General features: G+C 41.4%; 2 protein-coding genes across 2 annotated transcripts in view; one reads left to right on the plus strand and one right to left on the minus strand.

Annotated features, from left to right (window-relative positions):
* Window positions 1-19,488, minus strand: part of chrna10a (cholinergic receptor, nicotinic, alpha 10a) — a gene marked incomplete at both ends in the record, with an annotated part of 303,976 nt that overhangs the window by 50,237 nt on the left and 234,251 nt on the right. The gene's annotated exons all lie outside the window — the stretch shown is intronic.
* On the plus strand, window positions 663-7,857 carry LOC308321218 (protein sel-1 homolog 3; the record flags this gene model as incomplete). Its single annotated transcript, XM_080772057.1, has 23 exons — window positions 663-794; window positions 894-1,362; window positions 1,535-1,661; window positions 1,739-1,860; window positions 1,980-2,095; window positions 2,191-2,252; window positions 2,401-2,533; window positions 2,625-2,760; window positions 2,852-2,989; window positions 3,093-3,298; window positions 3,573-3,752; window positions 4,160-4,279; window positions 4,439-4,579; window positions 4,714-4,776; window positions 4,892-5,065; window positions 5,413-5,540; window positions 5,635-5,718; window positions 5,839-5,929; window positions 6,068-6,155; window positions 6,238-6,347; window positions 7,241-7,368; window positions 7,572-7,674; window positions 7,765-7,857. The coding sequence occupies exons 1-23, from the start codon at window positions 744-746 to the stop codon at window positions 7,855-7,857; spliced, it is 3,063 nt and encodes a 1,020-aa protein (XP_080628183.1). The 5' UTR covers window positions 663-743.

The raw sequence follows: 19,488 nt of genomic DNA on the forward strand, positions 1-19,488 counted from the left end.
TTTGACAGTAAATACTGCACTGACCTGTGGAAAATGAAAGATCTATGAGGGTCTTTCATTTGCATATTGTTATGGCCTGCTCTAAAGCCACAATATATAGGCGAAACACGCAGGGTATGCAAAAAGAGAGGGAAATCTGAATAAAGTAAAACATTTATTTCCAACTTAAACAGGCAAGGGAAACATGCTACCCACTTTAACTGAGTAAACTAAATCAAATTGAAATGCTCTTCTGTGGCTGCCTGGGGAGGAATGTAGAGATGGAGCAGGACTCTGTGGGAGATTGTCTCCAGGTGTCTCCCCTTCCCCTGATTGTCTCCAACTCCACCCTCCAAACCTGCAGCACTGCAACAGACATTAGGGCATCAGGCACACACACAGTTCACAAAACCCTGGCAAAGGCCCCAGATAGGGGGCCATCACAATATTTATACCGTACTAAAAATCTAATGTTGAAATTTGCTCCACATAACTACATAGTATGCCAATATGTGTAATCTGAGTTCCCAGAAGTTCTTGCCAGATCTCACTGAAACAATATAGGTGTGACCATGTGTTCAATATTTACCTAGTGTAAGTACCTACTTCACTTTGGTAAAGCAGGATGAGGTCCAGGTTGTTCCACTGTTCAGGGCTTTGTATGTCAGTGCAGTTTAATTTCTGCTACTTTGTTCTGCACTTTACCTACATTTTCAGTTGTGTATACATTTTATGGACTTATTTGTGAAAAGACTACGTCTACCATGGATTGCCATACACTATTCCATGTATTTCAAGTTTGCCTCAGTTTACAGGTAGGAATATTTCTTTATAGATGTGGTAAAAATGCATTGTTTTTAACTACTAACAGATAGCCTTATAGATGCTCTGTTTCTTTCTTTTGTCATACACAGATTGCTTATGGTTTGGATAAAGTAAGACTACTGAATCCTCCGGAAGAGGCTGTATCAGGCCATCATTTGAAAGTGCTTTATTCATGTGATACCCCTGCTACTGTGCAGTTGGACTGCATTGTATATTTTGAGACTGGCACCACTTCCACTCTTCTGATAAGACACTGGAGCTGTGATCCTGGCAACCCCAGAGTAAGGACTCTGATACTGAGCTTGCCTGATTGGTTGGTGTACCAAGCGGATGATATAATTCCACACACTCCGTGGGTGTTGAGCAGTCTCCTTCGAGTGACACTCGGGGACAGTGAAGAAAATGACAGGTCTATCCGAGATCAGGATGTGGTGAACATGCAGCTCATACCCTTTCTCAGTCGTCCTTTCAAGCAACATCAACTCTGCCCGAACTGGAGTACACGGATGCTCTGGCTAACCCAAATGACCTCAAGGACTCGGTGCCCATTGGAGCAAGGTAGGTTAGAGATGTAATCTCATGACTAGAGGTCTCTGGTTTGAGTCCCTGGATTTTGGGGCACTATGACACCTAATCCATAATAGAACTAAAATACAAAAACAGGTCCGATGGACCTGTCATTGATTGTTGTGCTGACTTATCTCATCAGTGTAAACCTCATGTTATTCAGAAACTGTGTATTTGCTGTCATCAATGTATGGTTCAACTGGGGAGAAGTTTGGTGTGACAAAGACATTGCAGCCCTTCAACAGTGAGGTTGTAGAGCATTCGCGTCTCAAGGCTGTTTCTTATCCATGGTAAGAAAAAGCAATGTAGCATGTATCACTGCAAGCATCAGCAAGACTCAATTCACCAATTGTTAATTTGCCTTTAGGTGTATGTTTTCTGTGTGGATATTTGTGACCAGACACTGCCAACACAGCTTGTGTGGAATACTTCATCATATAGACTCCCACGATGACTATGCCACACCATTGATATTCCTTACAAATTCAGGTCAAAATAGGTTTTCTGCTCCCACTTCTACAAATATTGCAGAATGCCTCTCCTAATACAGCCATGCACCATTAGGGTCGGAACTTAATGATTCTCTCAACCCTTTGTCATGTCTAAAGGCCAGCTACACATCCAGATGAATGGAGAGTCTGGAGTATCTTCTGCATTCCTCTCTCCATTCAGAGTGCCTCTAAGTCAGTGGTGTAACCTCAACGTGGTGCTGCGTGGTAGAACGGTAGGTCATTTCTACAGAAGACGATACAATGGATACTGCAGGCTAAAGTAAAGTCAAACAAGATGACCGCTATATTATCTCATAATGTATCGCAGGTTTCTGAATCCTTGGTGTGCATGGATAAGGAAGAACGTGTATTTAATTCTGCAGAACACATGTAAGGTTATGACAAACTTTTACAGTGCAAGACATAAAAAAAATAAAACACATCCATGACAATATACATGGTCTACATATTTCTCCTTCTTTTCTCTGTTGAGATTGCACCTTCACTGCATGTGTGTATAATGTATCTTCTCTTACAGATTCAGTCACACCGTAGAGTTTGATGACACAGAGGGGTATTTTGTGATCGGAGGAGGGAAATATGTCAATGGGTTGGAAGGATATTTTGGGCCTTTGGTGTACTACCGCAACAGAATACCTCCATATCACATGGTAACATTATCCAGGTATTGAATACCATCAATTCTTCTATATTTATTCTGCAACTGAAGAATTTAACACTCATTATTTCTCTGGTCTGCAGTCTGAAGTTGTTGTTCCAGAACTCATTAAGAGCATCAACCTGACAGGATGGCTACAGACATGTCAAGATTTCCACCTGGAGCTCAATGTGAAAATTGCTGCATATTCACGGATTGCTGGGCAGAAAGCCGAGTCTGGTATTACACACATTGTCCACTAGATGCTAGTAAAGGATTTTGAAATGTTTGTGGGAGTCAATGGTGGTAATAATAGTGTTTTCTTTTTTAGACAGTTGTGTTGATGCTTATTATAATTGGATTAAAAAGGATTCACTGCATCTAAAGTCACAGTGTGAACCCTGGGAGACGAGTATCCCTCAGAGACGACAAGCTGTCAAACTGGCCAAATTATTGGTTTTCAAATATGGTAAGAGGCTTGAAACGACACAATTATTTTATCTTGATGAAAGTGTCCCTATATTATGGACAAAGATGAAATGTTGATATCCACTCTCTGATCTCACATGCAGGGGGCAGAAAGGTTGATTTGAAATCGGTGGGCAGTGCCCTCTACTCCTTATCACTTCATACCATGAACAAAGCGGGTCACACTGGAATAGTTGGCAGAATAATGCCATTACTGCTACAAGCAGGCTGCTTAGGACATACCCAAGCTCTGCATTTATCTTCTGTGCTCTACAGCAGTGGCCTTGGGGTCAAACAACAGCCCAATAAGGTTTGTTTACTGTTTATGTGTAAACCAGAGCACAAGCATATCCCTGTGGTGGCGTGAGTCCAATTTCTTTAAATGTGTTTTTGAGGGGCACTAGCCCCTCCTACGAAGACAAAGGTGAGGACGCAAATTGTGATTGGGTGGGAGATGTGCCATTGGTTGAGAATGAGATGATGTATGATGACTTATGATGATAAGATCTCCCCTGGTTTTTTTTTCCTTCAGTTCGCCTGTGTGAAGGTGACCTATTCTATTATTTGTACCTGTCCCTGTTTAGGCATGGCTATTGGCCCTGTTGGCAGCCCAGAAGGACTCTAGATTGGCACTCCTGCGACTTGGCCACATGCACCATCAGGGTGACCATGGCATTCCCTTAGACCCAGACTTGGCCTATGGCTATTATGCCAACATTGCTAAGCAGACATCATTGGACCGTCAAAACCCAACACCCCAGCAGGTACTGTACACCACTTTGCCTCCACGTTCCTTTTATAGAAAATCATGTAAACTCTAAAACCTTTTGTGTAATTCCTCCTACTGTGGCTTGACATCTTTAAAAAAAATGGGAATCTTGTCTTCAGTTTACAGCTACAGTGCTTGACTCACATAATACTGAAACGGATTCCTTAAATGTGATTTTAAGAGTTGGTGGTCCGTAAACAAAGCTTTTTTAATAATACATGGCCAGAAACATACGCATAAACAATAATCACTGTCATGACTTATGTTAATGTCATAGGTCAAATATTTTACCCACATTTTCTTTTTAACATTTTACAGGAAAAAGATAAATGCATTTTGAACTATAGCCTGCTGCTTTCAAAGAGTGCAAATTAATATTCATTCTTATTTTCATATTATTAGAAGTTTGTTGAGTCTGTTTACCTCAATGATGATGAGACGTTAAAGCTCCAAACGAATGAGGATCATCACGTCTTCCAGTGGTTAAAACTACAGGCCCGCAATGGAGCTGCTGAGGCCGAGGTATAACTTACCTGCAATATTTAAGCCTGATTTATACTTTATACAACGTATAAAACCTATAATATTGTTTTTCCATGGTGGAAGCATGTTTCCAACAACAGTCACATGAACACCATGTGCATGTTTTGATCTTGGTCATACATTACTGTATCTTTGCAGCAAGCCATTGGTCGTATGCTGTTTTGGGGCCAGCAGGGGGTTTCTCCAAACATTGAAAAGGCCATAAGACACTATGAGAGAGGAGCTGTCCGACTGGAAGACCCCGTATCTATGTATGACTATGCCATAGTCTTACTCCAGGTCGGATTTTAATCACAGATGACACAAAGTTTGAAAATATGAAATAATATATTGACCCACTAGAAGAGCACTACTTATGGTCTGTGACGGTTAGTATTTAGTAATATGGAATATTCCGTTTTTTTGCTCTGTAGGGGCTTGGAGTGAAGAAAGATATCCCAAGAGCTGTCACTTTCCTGAGGAAAGCAGCAGAGCAGGTTGTGTGTTGTTCATACTCAGTGTGTTACAGCGTTTGAGAACATAATCTGACACCTAATACAATTATGAGCCTATTTGCATCCTACATTGCTGCTAATAATGTGCTCTCGACAGGGTTTTGCACCTGCAATCAATGCCCTTGGTTGGTACTATGAGCAGTTTGAGAAGGATTATGAGCAAGCAGTACAGCTGTGGGAGCAGGCGGATCTCCACGGGAGCCCAGATGCTGCCATGAATCTTGGTGTCATGTACTCACAAGGCCTCTATCCCGGAAAGGCTGCTGACCAGGTTACATCAATTGTTCATTAGAGCCTGACCAATGCCAGATTTTCTTTTTTATATATAGATAATAATCACAAATAGAAATGTACACATAAACTACAAACTAAATCTTCAAAAGATAGCAGATCTACAAGCTCTGAGTATATAAATCTGCTATTTTTTAAACGTTTTCCATGTAATGACTGATGACACGCACCAAAATAAGGACACCAGGTTGAAAGTAGTTAAATTATGACCATTATAATTTTTGGCTCTACTGTTAATGCAATCTGTTTTATCCTGCTAGACTGCTACCTCACAACTCTTCATTTAATTGCACTGGACGCAGTCTCAATCCTTCGTCTTTCCCACAGTTCATGGCCTATACATACTATTTGAAGTCTGCACAGAGAGGACATATCAATGGAGCAATTCATCTGGCTGACATGTGGACCACTGGGATACCTGGCCATGTCAACAGGCGCCCATCAGATGCCGTATTGTTAGCCACTAACCTTATTATTTTTGTGTTACCTCAGATATAAGTATAACATAATAGTGTTACTGTATGCTAAAATCTCTGTGATGCAATACAGATGGACTAAGTGGGCAGCTGAACACAATGGATACCTAGGAAATGTCTTACGGAAAGGCCTGGATTCCTATTTCCAAAGCAATATGTAAATGAGATTTTTTTTCTTCATACAGTATACACATGCTTGATGTTGATTAGGAGTGTTGATTGTTTCTACAACTGATTCATAATTGTGGTTACAACTGATTAATATGCTTTCCAACAGCTTAATGTCATTGGTATATTATATCATGGCTGCTGATTCAGGGTTTGCAGTAGCCCAATTCAATGTGGCCTATCTATGTGAACAAAATATAGTAAGTGGCGTGTGTGTGTGTGTGTGTGTGTGTGTGTGTGTGTGTACTTTTCATGCATAGCAGTCAAGCAGTGTTCATACCTAATTATTTTATTTTTCACACAAACATAAGAAGTTTATCCACTTTGTGTGTCTTTAGGGAGGTTTCCTGGATCCTGATTTTGCAGCAAAATGCATGATGAGATATTACAACCTTACAACCCAGAGTCAAAGTCCTGATACATATGGTGAATAAACAATTGCTGGATATTAAAAAATGTAAATAATTTAGTTTGCAAACATTTCACATAACTTCTGTCACCTTTCTAGCCCTAATTAGAATGGGTGACTTGTTGTATGAGGAACATGATGGGAGCCAGAAAGATGGGTTTTCTGCAGCGCAGATGTACAAACAAGCAGCACTAAGAAATGAACCACAGGTACGCTTTAACGAATTACTTAATTAAACCCTACAGTATATTCTTACCTGACCAGGGGTGTGTGTGTGTGTGTGTGTGTGTGTGTGTGTGTGTGTGTGTGTGTGTGTGTGTGTGTGTGTGTGTGTGTGTGTGTGTGTGTGTGTGTGTGTGTGTGTGTGTGTGTGTGTGTGTGTGTGTGTGTGTGTGTGTGTGTGTGTGTGTGTGTGTGTGTAGAGATAACAAGTATATGCTCCTCAATATTTGTGTTCTCCAAAAATGGTCGTGTGTGTAGAACAGGGGTTCCCAAACTTTTTTGGGGTAGATATTTTTCCAGGTACCCCCTCATCCTCGCAACACGGATAACAAATAAATGTATACGTCTAAATGTAGACGTTTAAATGTAGACGTCAATGTAGACGTCTAAATGTGTACGTCTTCTCTTATGGGGGTCCCTGGCATATCTTTTCAAATGGGGGTCCACGGGCTAAGTAGTGTCAATTTGGGGGTCCTTGACATGAAAAAGTTTGGGAACCACTGCTTTAAACACTTTAGCACTTTATGAACATGAACAAAATAGATGGGTCCCCCCTGGAACTCCCTCAGGTACCCCTGGGGGTCCCCGGACCCCACTTTGGGAACCACTGGTGTAGAACACACACACACTTTTTTTAAACACTTCTGCTATACTGTGGTAGCCTGGCTAATAAGCCAGACCGAATCAGCCGTTGGCAAAAAAGATTTGCCTGCCAGCGGAGTCTGAAACAGCAGTGGAACAGCCTTCCATTGCACGTTACATTTTTAAATAAGAGGATCTAGAATTGGGACCATGTTTAAAATAAGTGTTTCCACTGTATCATGGTTTCTTGTTTTTATTTATCTGATTGTCCATAAATAAATAAATCAATTCTCCACAGGGATGGTATAATCTGGGTCTCCTTGCTCAAGGTGGATATAGGCTGCCATTGTCTGTTTTGCTTGAGCTGGGTATACCAGAGCTCTATCTATCAGACAAGACTGTGCTTCTAACTACTCTTTACACCAAGTGAGTACTGGTTGTTTCTATGAATGTTGTGAGCAGCAGATATTAAACATTTTTAATTTTAAGAACCCCCAGGTATCCATTAGGCCACGGACCACCATTTGGTTTTATTTTGTATCTCTGCAACCCTAATCTACATGGTAAAATCTTCAGTGTTCATTTATTTTGGTTCCTAACTATATCAATCGTGTCCATTTATTTTGCAGATGCAGAGACTCAGAAAGAACAGATTCCTACTTGCCTTGCACGCTAGCCCTCTACAATGTATATTTACAAACATTCAAGAAAGACTACATTGGTACTATTAAGGTATGGTATGTATGCTTTCTATAGATTTAGTAGAAGTAACACGATTCGATGCGTAACGTATTGTTGATGTTGTGATTCTCTTCTTCACAGGTATCCAGGGCTGTTGCCATAGCAGTTGCTGCTCCGCCAGTCCTCTATATTATCCTGGGTGTTCTAAGGGGTTGGGGCATATCTCTTCATTAGGCACAAGAATCTTTTCAGATTGATTTCTGCAACAACATGGATGGATTGGTAGCAGAACTAGCCAATGGACCAACTCTGTGACAACACTTAGTGCATGAATACAACTTGTTTGGAAATTGTGGCACTGGAGCAGAATAGTTAGATTATTAGTGTGGTTGCTGAAACCAAACAATATGATTCTTCATAATTATAGCAGTATACTGTATGCATGTATAGTATGTATTTGTATAGCTATGCCCTTATGTTTTAAATGTTGTGTTCCTTTTTCGTAGATGTTTTTAATGGTGTGTTTCTGTTTTTATTGTATGCATTTGCTCATTGTAGCACTTTGAGATTCTAACTAATGTAAGGTGTGCTATAAATAAAATCCATTACTATGTATGGACTGTACGTATTGAATATAGAGAGAGACACACACACACACACACACACACACACACACACACACACACTACACGTACTGCTCAACAAAGAACCTGCTCTTTTGGTCTTATTCTGGCATTTGCTTGCGATAACAAACTATCACTACTTAACTGAACAGAATCTCTCACGTTTAGGTAATTGTCACGGAAGCCGTGGATATACACGGCTTGGGCTATCCGTGGATATACACGGCTTGGCAAGCCGTGGATCTACAAGCTCCAAGTGTTGCGTCCACATGCAGCGCGTTGTGAGCTTGCAGATCGTCGTGCCCCACTCACCATGAATAAACAAGTAGCCTATAGGTAAAATACTGCCAGTGCTCAGTGCAATGGCCCGTTGCAAAGAAGTTGACATTTTTCATTGGGTGTACAAGTCATGTTTTTAATGCCTTTATCAAATGATATAGAGAGATGGTAGGGTATTGTGCCCAAGCCCTGTTAGCCACCTATATGATCTGTGGTGCGCTTGCTAGGCCTATACACTCTCAATTAGGGATTTTCCCAGAGGTTCATTTCACTGATGTGTACAACCTTTATTCAAATAGTTTCATTTGTATTTGAGTGTGAAGCTTGAACAATAGGTTAATTGCGCTACAGAGAAACTGTGGATATTAACATACCAATAAGGACCCAGGCCAAATGCCACGTGCGCAGTAGCCTACACCAACAAGTAGCCTATATGCGTGGTGTGTGCATAGCTGCATGTGAAACTATATCGTGCTGTATTTTGCTTTCCATTTCATGGTCATGGTCATGTGAGGAGAGAGAGGGGGAGAGAGAGAGAGAGAGAGAGAGAGAGAGAGAGGTGTGAATGGAATCATCGTGCTTGCGCATATGGCACATCTCTCTCATGTTTAGGTAATTGTCACGGAAGCCGTGGACATACACGGCTTGGGCTATCCGTGGATATACACGGCTTGGCAAGCCGAGGATCTACAAGCTCCAAGTGTTGCGTCCACATGCAAAAGCTGCCCTCAGGGCAGCAATTAAACATGGTTGTAAGCATTTAAGCTGCCCTGAGACCAGCATTCAAATTCTGCCCTGAGAACAGCAATTTAACATGGTTGTATGTATAGCATTTAGGCTGCCCTGAGACCAGCATTCAAATTCTGCCCTGAGAACAGCAATTTAACATGGTTGTATGTATAGCATTTAGGCTGCCCTGAGACCAGCATTCAAATGCTGCCCTCAGGGCAGCAATGTAACATTAGGGTATGTATAGCATTTGGCTGCCCTGAGACCAGCGTTCAAAAGCTGCCCTCAGGGCAGCAATTAAACATTGGTGTTTGTATAGCATTTGGCTGCCCTGAGACCAGCATTCAAATGCTGCCCTGAGAACAGCAATTTAACATGGTTGTATGTATAGCATTTAGGCTGCCCTGAGACCAGCATTCAAATGCTGCCCTCAGGGCAGCAATGTAACATTAGGGTATGTATAGCATTTGGCTGCCCTGAGACCAGCGTTCAAAAGCTGCCCTCAGGGTAGCAATTAAACATTGGTGTTTGTATAGCATTTGGCTGCCCTGAGACCAGCATTCAACATTGGTTTATGTATAGCATTTGAGCTGCCCTGAGACCTGCATTCAAATGCTGCCCTCAGGGCAGCAATGTAACATTAGGGTATGTATAGCATTTGGCTGACCTGAGACCAGCGTTCAAAAGCTGCCCTCGATCAGGGCAGCAATTAAACATTGGTGTTTGTATAGCATTTGGCTGCCCTGAGACCAGCATTCAAATGCTGCCCTCAGGGCAGCAATTTAATATTGGTGTTTGTATAGTATTTGGCTGCCCTGAGACCAGCATTCAAATGCTGCCCTGAGAGCAGCAATACATGGTTGTATGTATAGCATTTAAGCTGCCCTGAGACCAGCATCTGCAATGCAGTGGGGGGTGAAAACAAAAACAGGGTGATGATGCATTATTGTCACAACACAGCACAGTAAAACAAAACAAAAGAAGGAACAATAAGTGTTTATTTGTGTTTGGGTGATCTGATTGTGATTTATTTAATCTGCTATTTATTAATGGGTATTTTAAGTTTATTATTGCAACCAGTGATGTGATGACAGATGTAAAAGATATGCTTACATTTTGCACATATTTATTGAAACATTTTATTGGTATTGAAAAGGATTTGTATTTATTTTGAACAAAGTGATTTATGTAAAGATGATGGTGTAAAATAAGATACAAGGTTCAACATACAAGCTTTAAGGTTGTATTTTATTATTGTTTACCAATATACGATCAAGTGGGGGTGTTGACCCGTGTGATCTTTATTGTCTTAAATACTCTTATTCTGAAGTGCCCGGAGTGCTACCCGGAAATGCCTATTATCATGTGTATAAAACTGCTAAAAAAACGGCTGGCTTCAGTTGTATTGATAAACTGAAGGAGTGGATGTAAACTGCTGCCTACTCGTCCTTTTATTTCCTCCGTAAATATATGATGTCCGACTAGCTCCCTCCCAGGCTATCTAGCATCCTCCTATCGCTGTAATGGCAGCTCTGCCAACAGAGGTCTCCCCGGACATGTGCGTATGTCAAACTATAGTCGATACATAGAAGGGATTTTTGTCCAGCGTCCACTTTATAAAGTCCGGATGCACTCCAGTGATATTTATCCATTTAGATAACTTTTGAATTACTTATCTTTACACAGAAAAAATACTTATTACTTATTTTTACATAATGTGTTTCTTATAGCATCGTTTAAATGCTTAATTTAATGTGCAAATTAATATTATTTTCAATAATCTAGAGGGTACTCTTATTTTGAAGAGATCGTCTTAAATTTGCTAGCTTAGATTTGCTAGAAAAACAGTGCCAGCATGCACGCACACACCCCTGACCAGTGACAACATGCCTTATTAGTGACTTGACTACCAGCCGAGACCCCGATACAGGTAACGTTAGTGTTTGCCCTAAAGTCTCGACCTTGACACTGTTGTATAAAACAAACTAACACTATTCAAATATGTCGACGACACTCAGAGTTTATGCTGGTTTATATAATAAGTAACTTCGTCGTTGTCTTCACCAAACAAGGGAACTCTGTTAAGCTAGCTAGTTCTTTTCGTCAGCAACTTAAACTAGGTTTATAAATGCAATTGAAAAGCGGTAAATCAAGGAAAGGCTGAATTTGAGCATTTATAGAGACACAAAACACAGTTGTGTGACTAGAACTTTCTGGCTTTATTGCACTTATAAATTACAGTGGTTACAAGATTTTCTTTAAGGTCAATGAACATTGGGTTTAAAAGTTTTTCAACTGGATAGCCTAATTAGATATTGGAAAATAAGTGATATTATACTAATTGTAAATATTATGTTCTTACTTCAGGTAATTGTTTATCTCCCAAAAGGCTAATTTGTCCTTTTGTGATACAAAAATAAAATAAGTCGGTGTGTCTAAAAACGTAGTTACTGCATTTTGGCTTTGTAAGGCGGTATTTAGCTGCTAATTGAGGGCTATATACAACCTAGGCTAGAGTAAAGAGTTGTCTCTTCTAGATCTACCGTTGCCCACACAAGGGTATATCGGCATATATATCGGTATATCGGCACAAACAAGGGACTAAATTATTTTCGCTCCTATGCCACCAAAATGTGGAACGCCCTATCAACAGTCATTAAGACATGTGAATCCCTTGACTCCTTCAAAACCACTCTCAAAGGGCACCTACGGATGGCTGCAATTCGAAACTGCCCCCCCCCCCTTTTTCCACTCACTGTACATGTATCTTTTCCCCATGTTTTGATTAATTGAACAATGTGGACCCTGTTTTAAACAAGTGTAATGCTTAATTGGGTCGTCCACTCACAGTTAACAGTCTTTGTATTGAGTTTGTGCTTGAAATGTACTGTAATTCTACAAACTGTTAATAAATATTTCAATCAATCAATCAAAGGTGGATCAAGTGGGTTTTCAAAACAGCTCAACTTATCACAACCAAAACTACTTGTGCTGGCTTTCTCACCACCACCCTAATCGGCATGCCACACAGAATACTCCACCTAATAAGAGACATGTGTATTATGGTTCATCAAGATGCAACTACTAATCTCCTCAGCATCATCAGCCCCACCCAACGCAAGACGTGATTACTACAGTTCATCATTCATGACGCAGCCGCTATTCACCTGACTCACCCGTCTGCACTTTTCCCTAACCATGCGTGTTCTGCAGCACAGCCCAGTGAGCCCACTCTGTTCAGTGAAATACTACAGTACATGAGTCTATGGTCCTTCGAGATGCAGCTACTGCTCACCTGAGTGACCACAGGCTGCAGATGTTCCTTATCAGTCGATGAGAGTTATTGCTCCCCCCAGTGCGCTCATCTGTGCGCTCTGAGCAGCCAGTGAAACTAAAAGCAATTTGACCTCCCCGGGGACAAGACAATACTCTTTCCCTTTCATGTACTTTTGATGTATTGATTTGTTGAACTTTTTCTACCTGGTACTGCCAATTCTAATGCAATGGTGTCCATCTGCTATCCTTTCAGCACCATGCTCCAGTTCACTCAACTGATGTTGAGAGCACACATTATACAACATTAAACACAGTCCCAAGGAATCTGCGGGAAGGAATGATGCACAACTAGTTCAGGCAGACAACTCAAGGAAACGAGCCTACCTGATCAGGTGTCTAGTCACCTGCACTCTTCTTCGCCTTCTTTGGAGGGGGCTATTTAAACTTCTCTGCCTACCTGCTAATTCCTGGCTTCTCTCCTGGCTCAGCTGGCTGTGCTGTTGGGAAATATCAGGATGTTAACACTGTCCACGAACAAAGTTATTTCCAAATCAGGATTCTGTCATCTAATTTGAAGAGTTCTTCAATCACTTTCAAGAAGATTTTGATGGTTTTGACGTCTGTTATGCAAATAAGCTGAGAGCAAAATAAAAGACATCATGCTGCAGGTTGCCACCTATAATGCTTCAACTAGATCCTGCATAATTTGTATTTGTTATTAATCTTACCTTTTTAGGGTTTAAATTACCATAAGTGCATAGTGCCCATGCTTGTGATTTGGAGCTTGGGAGCCTAGAGATGAATACATGAATGGAAAGGAAGCAGTTGTTCTGAATCAAATTAGTTTAAGTCACTGAGATGACAGGTTTTTACTCCACGCGTATTGGCTTACCAAGAATGCGGCCCCCGTGACAATCTGCATTATGAGAGCAATCTCTCTCCCTCTCTTTTTTTCATCTCTTTCCATGTCCACCTCTTTTCCTCTCCTTTCTCTCGCTCCTCTTCTCCTCTCCTCCGTCCCGCCCTCTCTCTCTTTGCAGATGGGTTGTGTTTTGGACAGCAAAACAGCACGGTGCCAGTTTTGAGTATGTAGCCGAGTCCGAGAGGAAACCGAGCTCGGTCAGGCAGAAGAAAGAACTACTCTCGGGCGTGAGGGATATACACCAGAAAGACATCACGGCAGTGCACTGCAGAGTCCCAGATACAGGTACTGAAAAGTCTGTGTGAGAAAGAGGAGTGGGCGGGATTCTCTGCATGTGGAGGGTGATGTCGGGTTGGCTGCGGCGGGTAGGGTACATACCGCCATACAGTATATATTTTAACCCATTTTGGGGCGGGAACCCCTTTTGGTGTTAGCATTATGTTATGCTTTAGCTATTGAAAAATAGCAGATCTTCAAGCTCATAGCGTGCCACTCGGTGGTGCGCTATGAGCTTGAAGATCTACTATTTTTGAAAAATCGAACATTTTTAGAATCTGATCTCAGGTCAGAATGGGTTAAAGTGTGGCAGAGGACTGGACAAGATAAATGTATTGATGTGGGAGTGCTGGAAATCTACATTTGACATTTCCTACCCAACTATAAACAATATATGTTCTAAAAAAAATAAAAATAAAAGGAAGACTTTGAGAAATACATTGCTACTTTATGAATTATACATTTTAAGCTACAATTAATAATGCCATGTGGGCCATTAAATACATAGTATGCAAGATATATTCTGTCTATACTTTGTTTCATTGTCAGATCATTGTTGTAGTCTGACCTAATATCTAATTATCCTGAAAAAGACAACCTATCATTTTTCATTTGTGTTCATGGATGTTTATTGATTAGTCTCTGACCTGAGCCAATGACTCATAAATAATGCTATTACCAATACCAATGCAATCCGCAAGCATTAGAATCCTGTCATGTATAAGCAATTTACATGATTTACAAAAGCATGTATTCCATTAATAATTACAGTTCATATTCAGTGGTGCTTAATTTGATTAATCCTGAAAAATGTCCCTTGTGTAGAACTGTTATGAGAATACTCCAAGTGTTCACTTCCTGTTGTACAGTGTTGCCTCAGGTTTGGGAATGGAAAAGCTAACTAATGCCTTTGAAACTAAAGGTGAATAGGACTGTCTGGCTAGATGAGATGTACATGATACACACCAGTACACCCCTTCCCTTCCCTTCCCTCACACGTAGATCACACAGGGTGTCTGTCCCTCTTTTACTATGACACCAAAGCTCCAGTCGTCCTGGACCTAGATAGACTCTTCTCCCTTCTGGCTCACAAGCTGTGGAATGACCTCTGTCTGTCCGGACTGCAGACTCACTCCCCATTTTCCACCGCAGTCTGAAAGCTCACCTCTTCAGACTCTACATCAAACAATGATCATCTTATTTACAGTAGATAGGCCTTCTGTTCGCTTTACGACAACTACTAAGATACTAGATACTTTGTGGTTTTTCTTTGCACTCCATTTACTTGACCATGTACTCTTTTGTTTGTTAGGGTTAGGGTTCATGACATATCGTCCATTCTTGTAAGTCGTCTGGATAAGAACGTCTGCTAAATGCGTCAATTATAATTGTAATGTTGACAAATCTACTGAAGTTGGACTGTAGTGCCCGAGATTAGATAACATGTCATCTATATAGTATTAGGGTTCCATTTTTGTCGCCACCGTTACCCGCAACGCGGCCCGCAAATCAGCCGCTGCCCGAAAATTATGATTATAGGAGCTTGCTCTATCCCTAAATGGTATTTTGGTCCAGCGTCTATTATGCCGACACCGGTATTTGCGCCTAGAGGTGTGGTCATAGGCGTGTTGGCACGCTTTCCCCTAAATTGCTATTCACACATTTCACACACATTTGGGAAGGCGCGTAGTTTAAAAGCACCCAAATTAGTTTTGTATAGAGTGGTGCGCACCGTGCGCCTGCAATGGAGATGTCTGGCTGCTTCATCTGATCATCTCTCCTTTTTCCTATGCATCGCTTTGTAATTTTCCTATAATCAGCAGAAGTAAGTGCCTATCACTTCCTTGTGTCCATTGTGTTTATATATGCCATTGTGCGCGATTCCATTTGCTCGTTCAGTTTCATCACCCCATAGCGCAGTAAATGGGGATTGCAGCACAAGTGAGACTTCAACGCAAGCAACGCATCACTCTTCCATGGGAGACCGTAAGGCTATGAAGCAATAGCACTGGGCATAACGGGCAAGGATAAAGGCAATGGCATGTGGCACAGTGATTGGTTTAATTATTGTAACGCCCAAACCACACCTATGCATAATGTAACAGGTAACGGAGGTGTTTTAGGGATTTAGACTAAATCAAACCATTTAGATTTTTTAGGTAACCAAAATATCAACTTTAGTGGGGGAACACCCCTTCCCCACTGCTAAATTCCCAAATAGTGTATTTAGAATGCTCGAACGAAAATGGAGCCCTTAGACTTGACTATGGTTGGGGCGCCCGCTGGACTAATGGTCCAGGCGCATATGGTATATGCTAGCTAGGTGGAATGTACTTGATACTAATCGCTGCAATATTTGCTGCCTTCTAAAACCTAACCTAACACATTTTAAATCCTGTTGCTATGTACATAGCAACATATAAAATAACACAGGCTTTCCCGGTTTTAATAGTATAACAACGTATAGGCTTTCCAGGTCTTAATGGTTTAAGAGTACAGCCTATTAACAGGAATTAACAGGAATAGTGTTGAGGTGAACGCAGATTGACAATTAGACTCAGGAAACGTTTGTGTTTACCGGTTCTTCTCAGTCATACTGCTCTAGAACCGGAGCAGGGTTCTCCCATCTCTCCGGCTCTTTATAGAAAAATCATATTCAGGTGGGTTGCCAATTTCAGATGAGGACGGAGTACCCATTTATCAGCTTCAATTTTACTTCAAAAATGTTGTTTAATCTGTATCCTGGTCTCTCTGCTGATTGGATAAAATTGGTTATCCTGACCTAGAAATGCATTTTCTGTTTACTACAGAGCAGGGGAGACAGGGAGACCCATATTACTGAACAAACACACTATAGCAACTACTATCAGAATATAAAGCTATTTAACACTTATTTAAACAAAAATAATAATCATGTACCCTACCATTAACTTGTCCAGGTTCCTATCGAATCATTTAAACTTTACGTGGGCAGTTACTTTTCATTGAAACATACTGTATTGTGTATACAGTATTTAAACAGACTAAACCTTGTGCCAGTATTCGCATTCTTGGCTAAGGGAGTACTAACTTACAAGCGGGCAGATTGATGAGCAGAGGTTAAGAGACTAGATGAACACTCCAAATAATGGAGCCACCTGGCTATTGTTGCTCCTCTCCACTCCTGTCAGGTTCAACCCTACTTTGCATGGCTATTATTAACACTTACATAATGTGTATGAATAAAATGTTGTTAGAACAATTGTCAATGATTGAAGTGTTTCATGCTATCATGTGTAATACTCAGCTGTAACCCTCTGAAATACTGGCAGAGCTTTTACATGCTACTGCATGATGGTGAGAACTGAGAAGTGAGAATTCTTGGATGAAATACTATGTTGGCCAGTGAACAACTAACATTTATTTGCATAGTGTTATGTATGTTGGAGCAGAGCAATTTGGGTTTATTTATGTGCATCCAATGAGGCAGATCATTATACCTGCCAAGTAATTCATCTTTCTCTCCGGTGTCTAGATGGAAAAAAAATGTGTGTTATAAACGTCCGCCTATTGATTTCTCTTCATCCTGTGAGAGCTTGTTGTGAAATGTCAGAGTGAGTGATAGCACTTAGTGAACTCTGCCATGTGGGGTACATTGGTTGGTGTGATTGGATGGAGCTTTACCAGCAACTGCAGGAAAGCAATTTCTCACTAGTCTGTTTGACTTGATGCATGACATCAAAGACAAAACTTTTCAAAGACATCTGTGTGGTGCAACATTCCTCTGGCTCAAAATCCATATGTTGGAGTAAAGTTGTTGGCTTTAACTGCCATTATTAGTAAGTATTTGTAAAAGAACCTTGCATGTCACTGATGTCAGTCACCATTCCCCCATCAAGGGGGGTGCAGAAACTGCGCAGCATATGGATGCAATTTCCATGGGATAAAGGCAAAAGGAGCAGCATAATGGTCTGTGCACTAACTGGCAAATGAACAATGGCGATGTTACTGAATTCTCAGAACAGGATGGTGTGTAGACTAAGAGAGAGTATGGTGTCTTTGGCAGACTTTGAAACTCTTTTTCCTCCCACGCACAGCATCCAATGGTGTCCTCCGTGACCGTGTCTGCCCATCTCCCTCTCATCGTGGTCCTTCTACTTCTCTGCAGTCACTTACTTAATACTCAAGGCCAAGGTAAGACATAAACATTATTCCACACTGGAGCCAGCCTGTATACCTGTACAGTATATGCATACAGTAATGCATAGCCATTTAAGCTATAACTAGGCTATGTTTGAACTTAGTGTGACTGTGAGGTGGTGCCACTGGCTCCTGTGCTTTGTCATGGTGCAGTTGCAGTTGTTGGTAGAAATGACAATTTCCCACAGATATTTTATGCATGTGATAGTAAACTTACAACTGCAGATTTTCCGCATCCTCATCACTCAACCTCCCTCCATGGGTAACATTGATATTTACCAAATAATGTTTTTCCTCTACTGGGATGCCACACACTGTTGTTTGCTAGCTAGTTCGGAGAATATATTCAATCTTAATTTCCAAGGCAGACAAGGCCATTGTGCCCTCTGCTGTCAGAACACTCCACTGGCATCCACGACTCCCTGTGGCCAGTTTTATTTATAGCATGGCAAGATCTACTACACTAACGAGTGACAAGAGCTCAAAATACGTGTGCATGCTCACACACTAGGGATGTGAATTATCAATTTATGCATTAATAGTTAATTGATACGTTTTTGATAAGCGTATCAATCGATTAACCGCTTAGTTAACTCATAGAATGCTGAAAGCGTTTTTAAACGTTTTATTATAGCCAAGCGCAAGAAGCGCATAACGTTTTTATACGTTTTATGGTCCAAAAAACGTTTTTTTATTGATAACTATTGTTCAACTATATTTGCGCCCGGACAACTCATAATGTAACACCGATCGGCTCTAAAAAGAGTTAAAACCCCCCCCTGCTGAAAAGAGGTGTTGGTCTGAGAAGCGTCTGGCACCGCCTATTGGTTGGTCTATGCGAGGACGTACGACGTAATGGATACGGCCGTCCGGCATAGACCAACGCAGATGTCAGGGGATCTAAAATGGATGGGACAATGCTCTTGTTTGTGTGAATACACTCGATTCCCCCTCCCCTCCTGTTTCTACATGGTTTCTCCCGAGGGAGAATGGTGGGGGGGGGGGGTCTCTTCCTCTTGGATCGCATTGGCAGTTCCCCCCCCACTCCCGAGTCCCCCTGCACTCTCATTCTCGGAACAAGATACAACGCGATTTGCTCTCTGCCCGTATATAAACCTGCAACGATCGGCATTTGATTTCATAACGTAACGTTTGCCAGACACATGTGGAGTTAGTCATGGACAGATTGCACATCATTATCGAGGGCCCGCCATGATACGTTGGTCGCTGATCGCAAGCCGTACTGCTGCTGCGCTGCTGGCATCCATCCAATCCATCCCCCTTTCTCGTTACAACAGGCTATTATAAACTCACCGTCGAGCAGCCTGCCCTGCACCTAATGTGATAAAATGAACGGCAGGACAAAATCGGATCGATTATTATCTGTCTATCAGCAACATACGGGTGTTTGTCTTGCAACGACAGGTGGTGCTTTCTCGTTTTTTTTCTTCCAAATACGTTGACGTGCTGCTTCTGCTGACTGCTGCTGCCGCATCCATCTCGTTGTTTTTCTTGTTTTTTTCCCAAACATGTCCAGACACAATCCGATCCAGTCTCGCGTCTCACCTTATAGATACGCGA

Source organism: Protomyctophum bolini (genome assembly GCF_963924005.1).
Source record: "Protomyctophum bolini genome assembly, chromosome: 9".
Lineage (NCBI taxonomy): Eukaryota > Metazoa > Chordata > Actinopteri > Myctophiformes > Myctophidae > Protomyctophum > Protomyctophum bolini.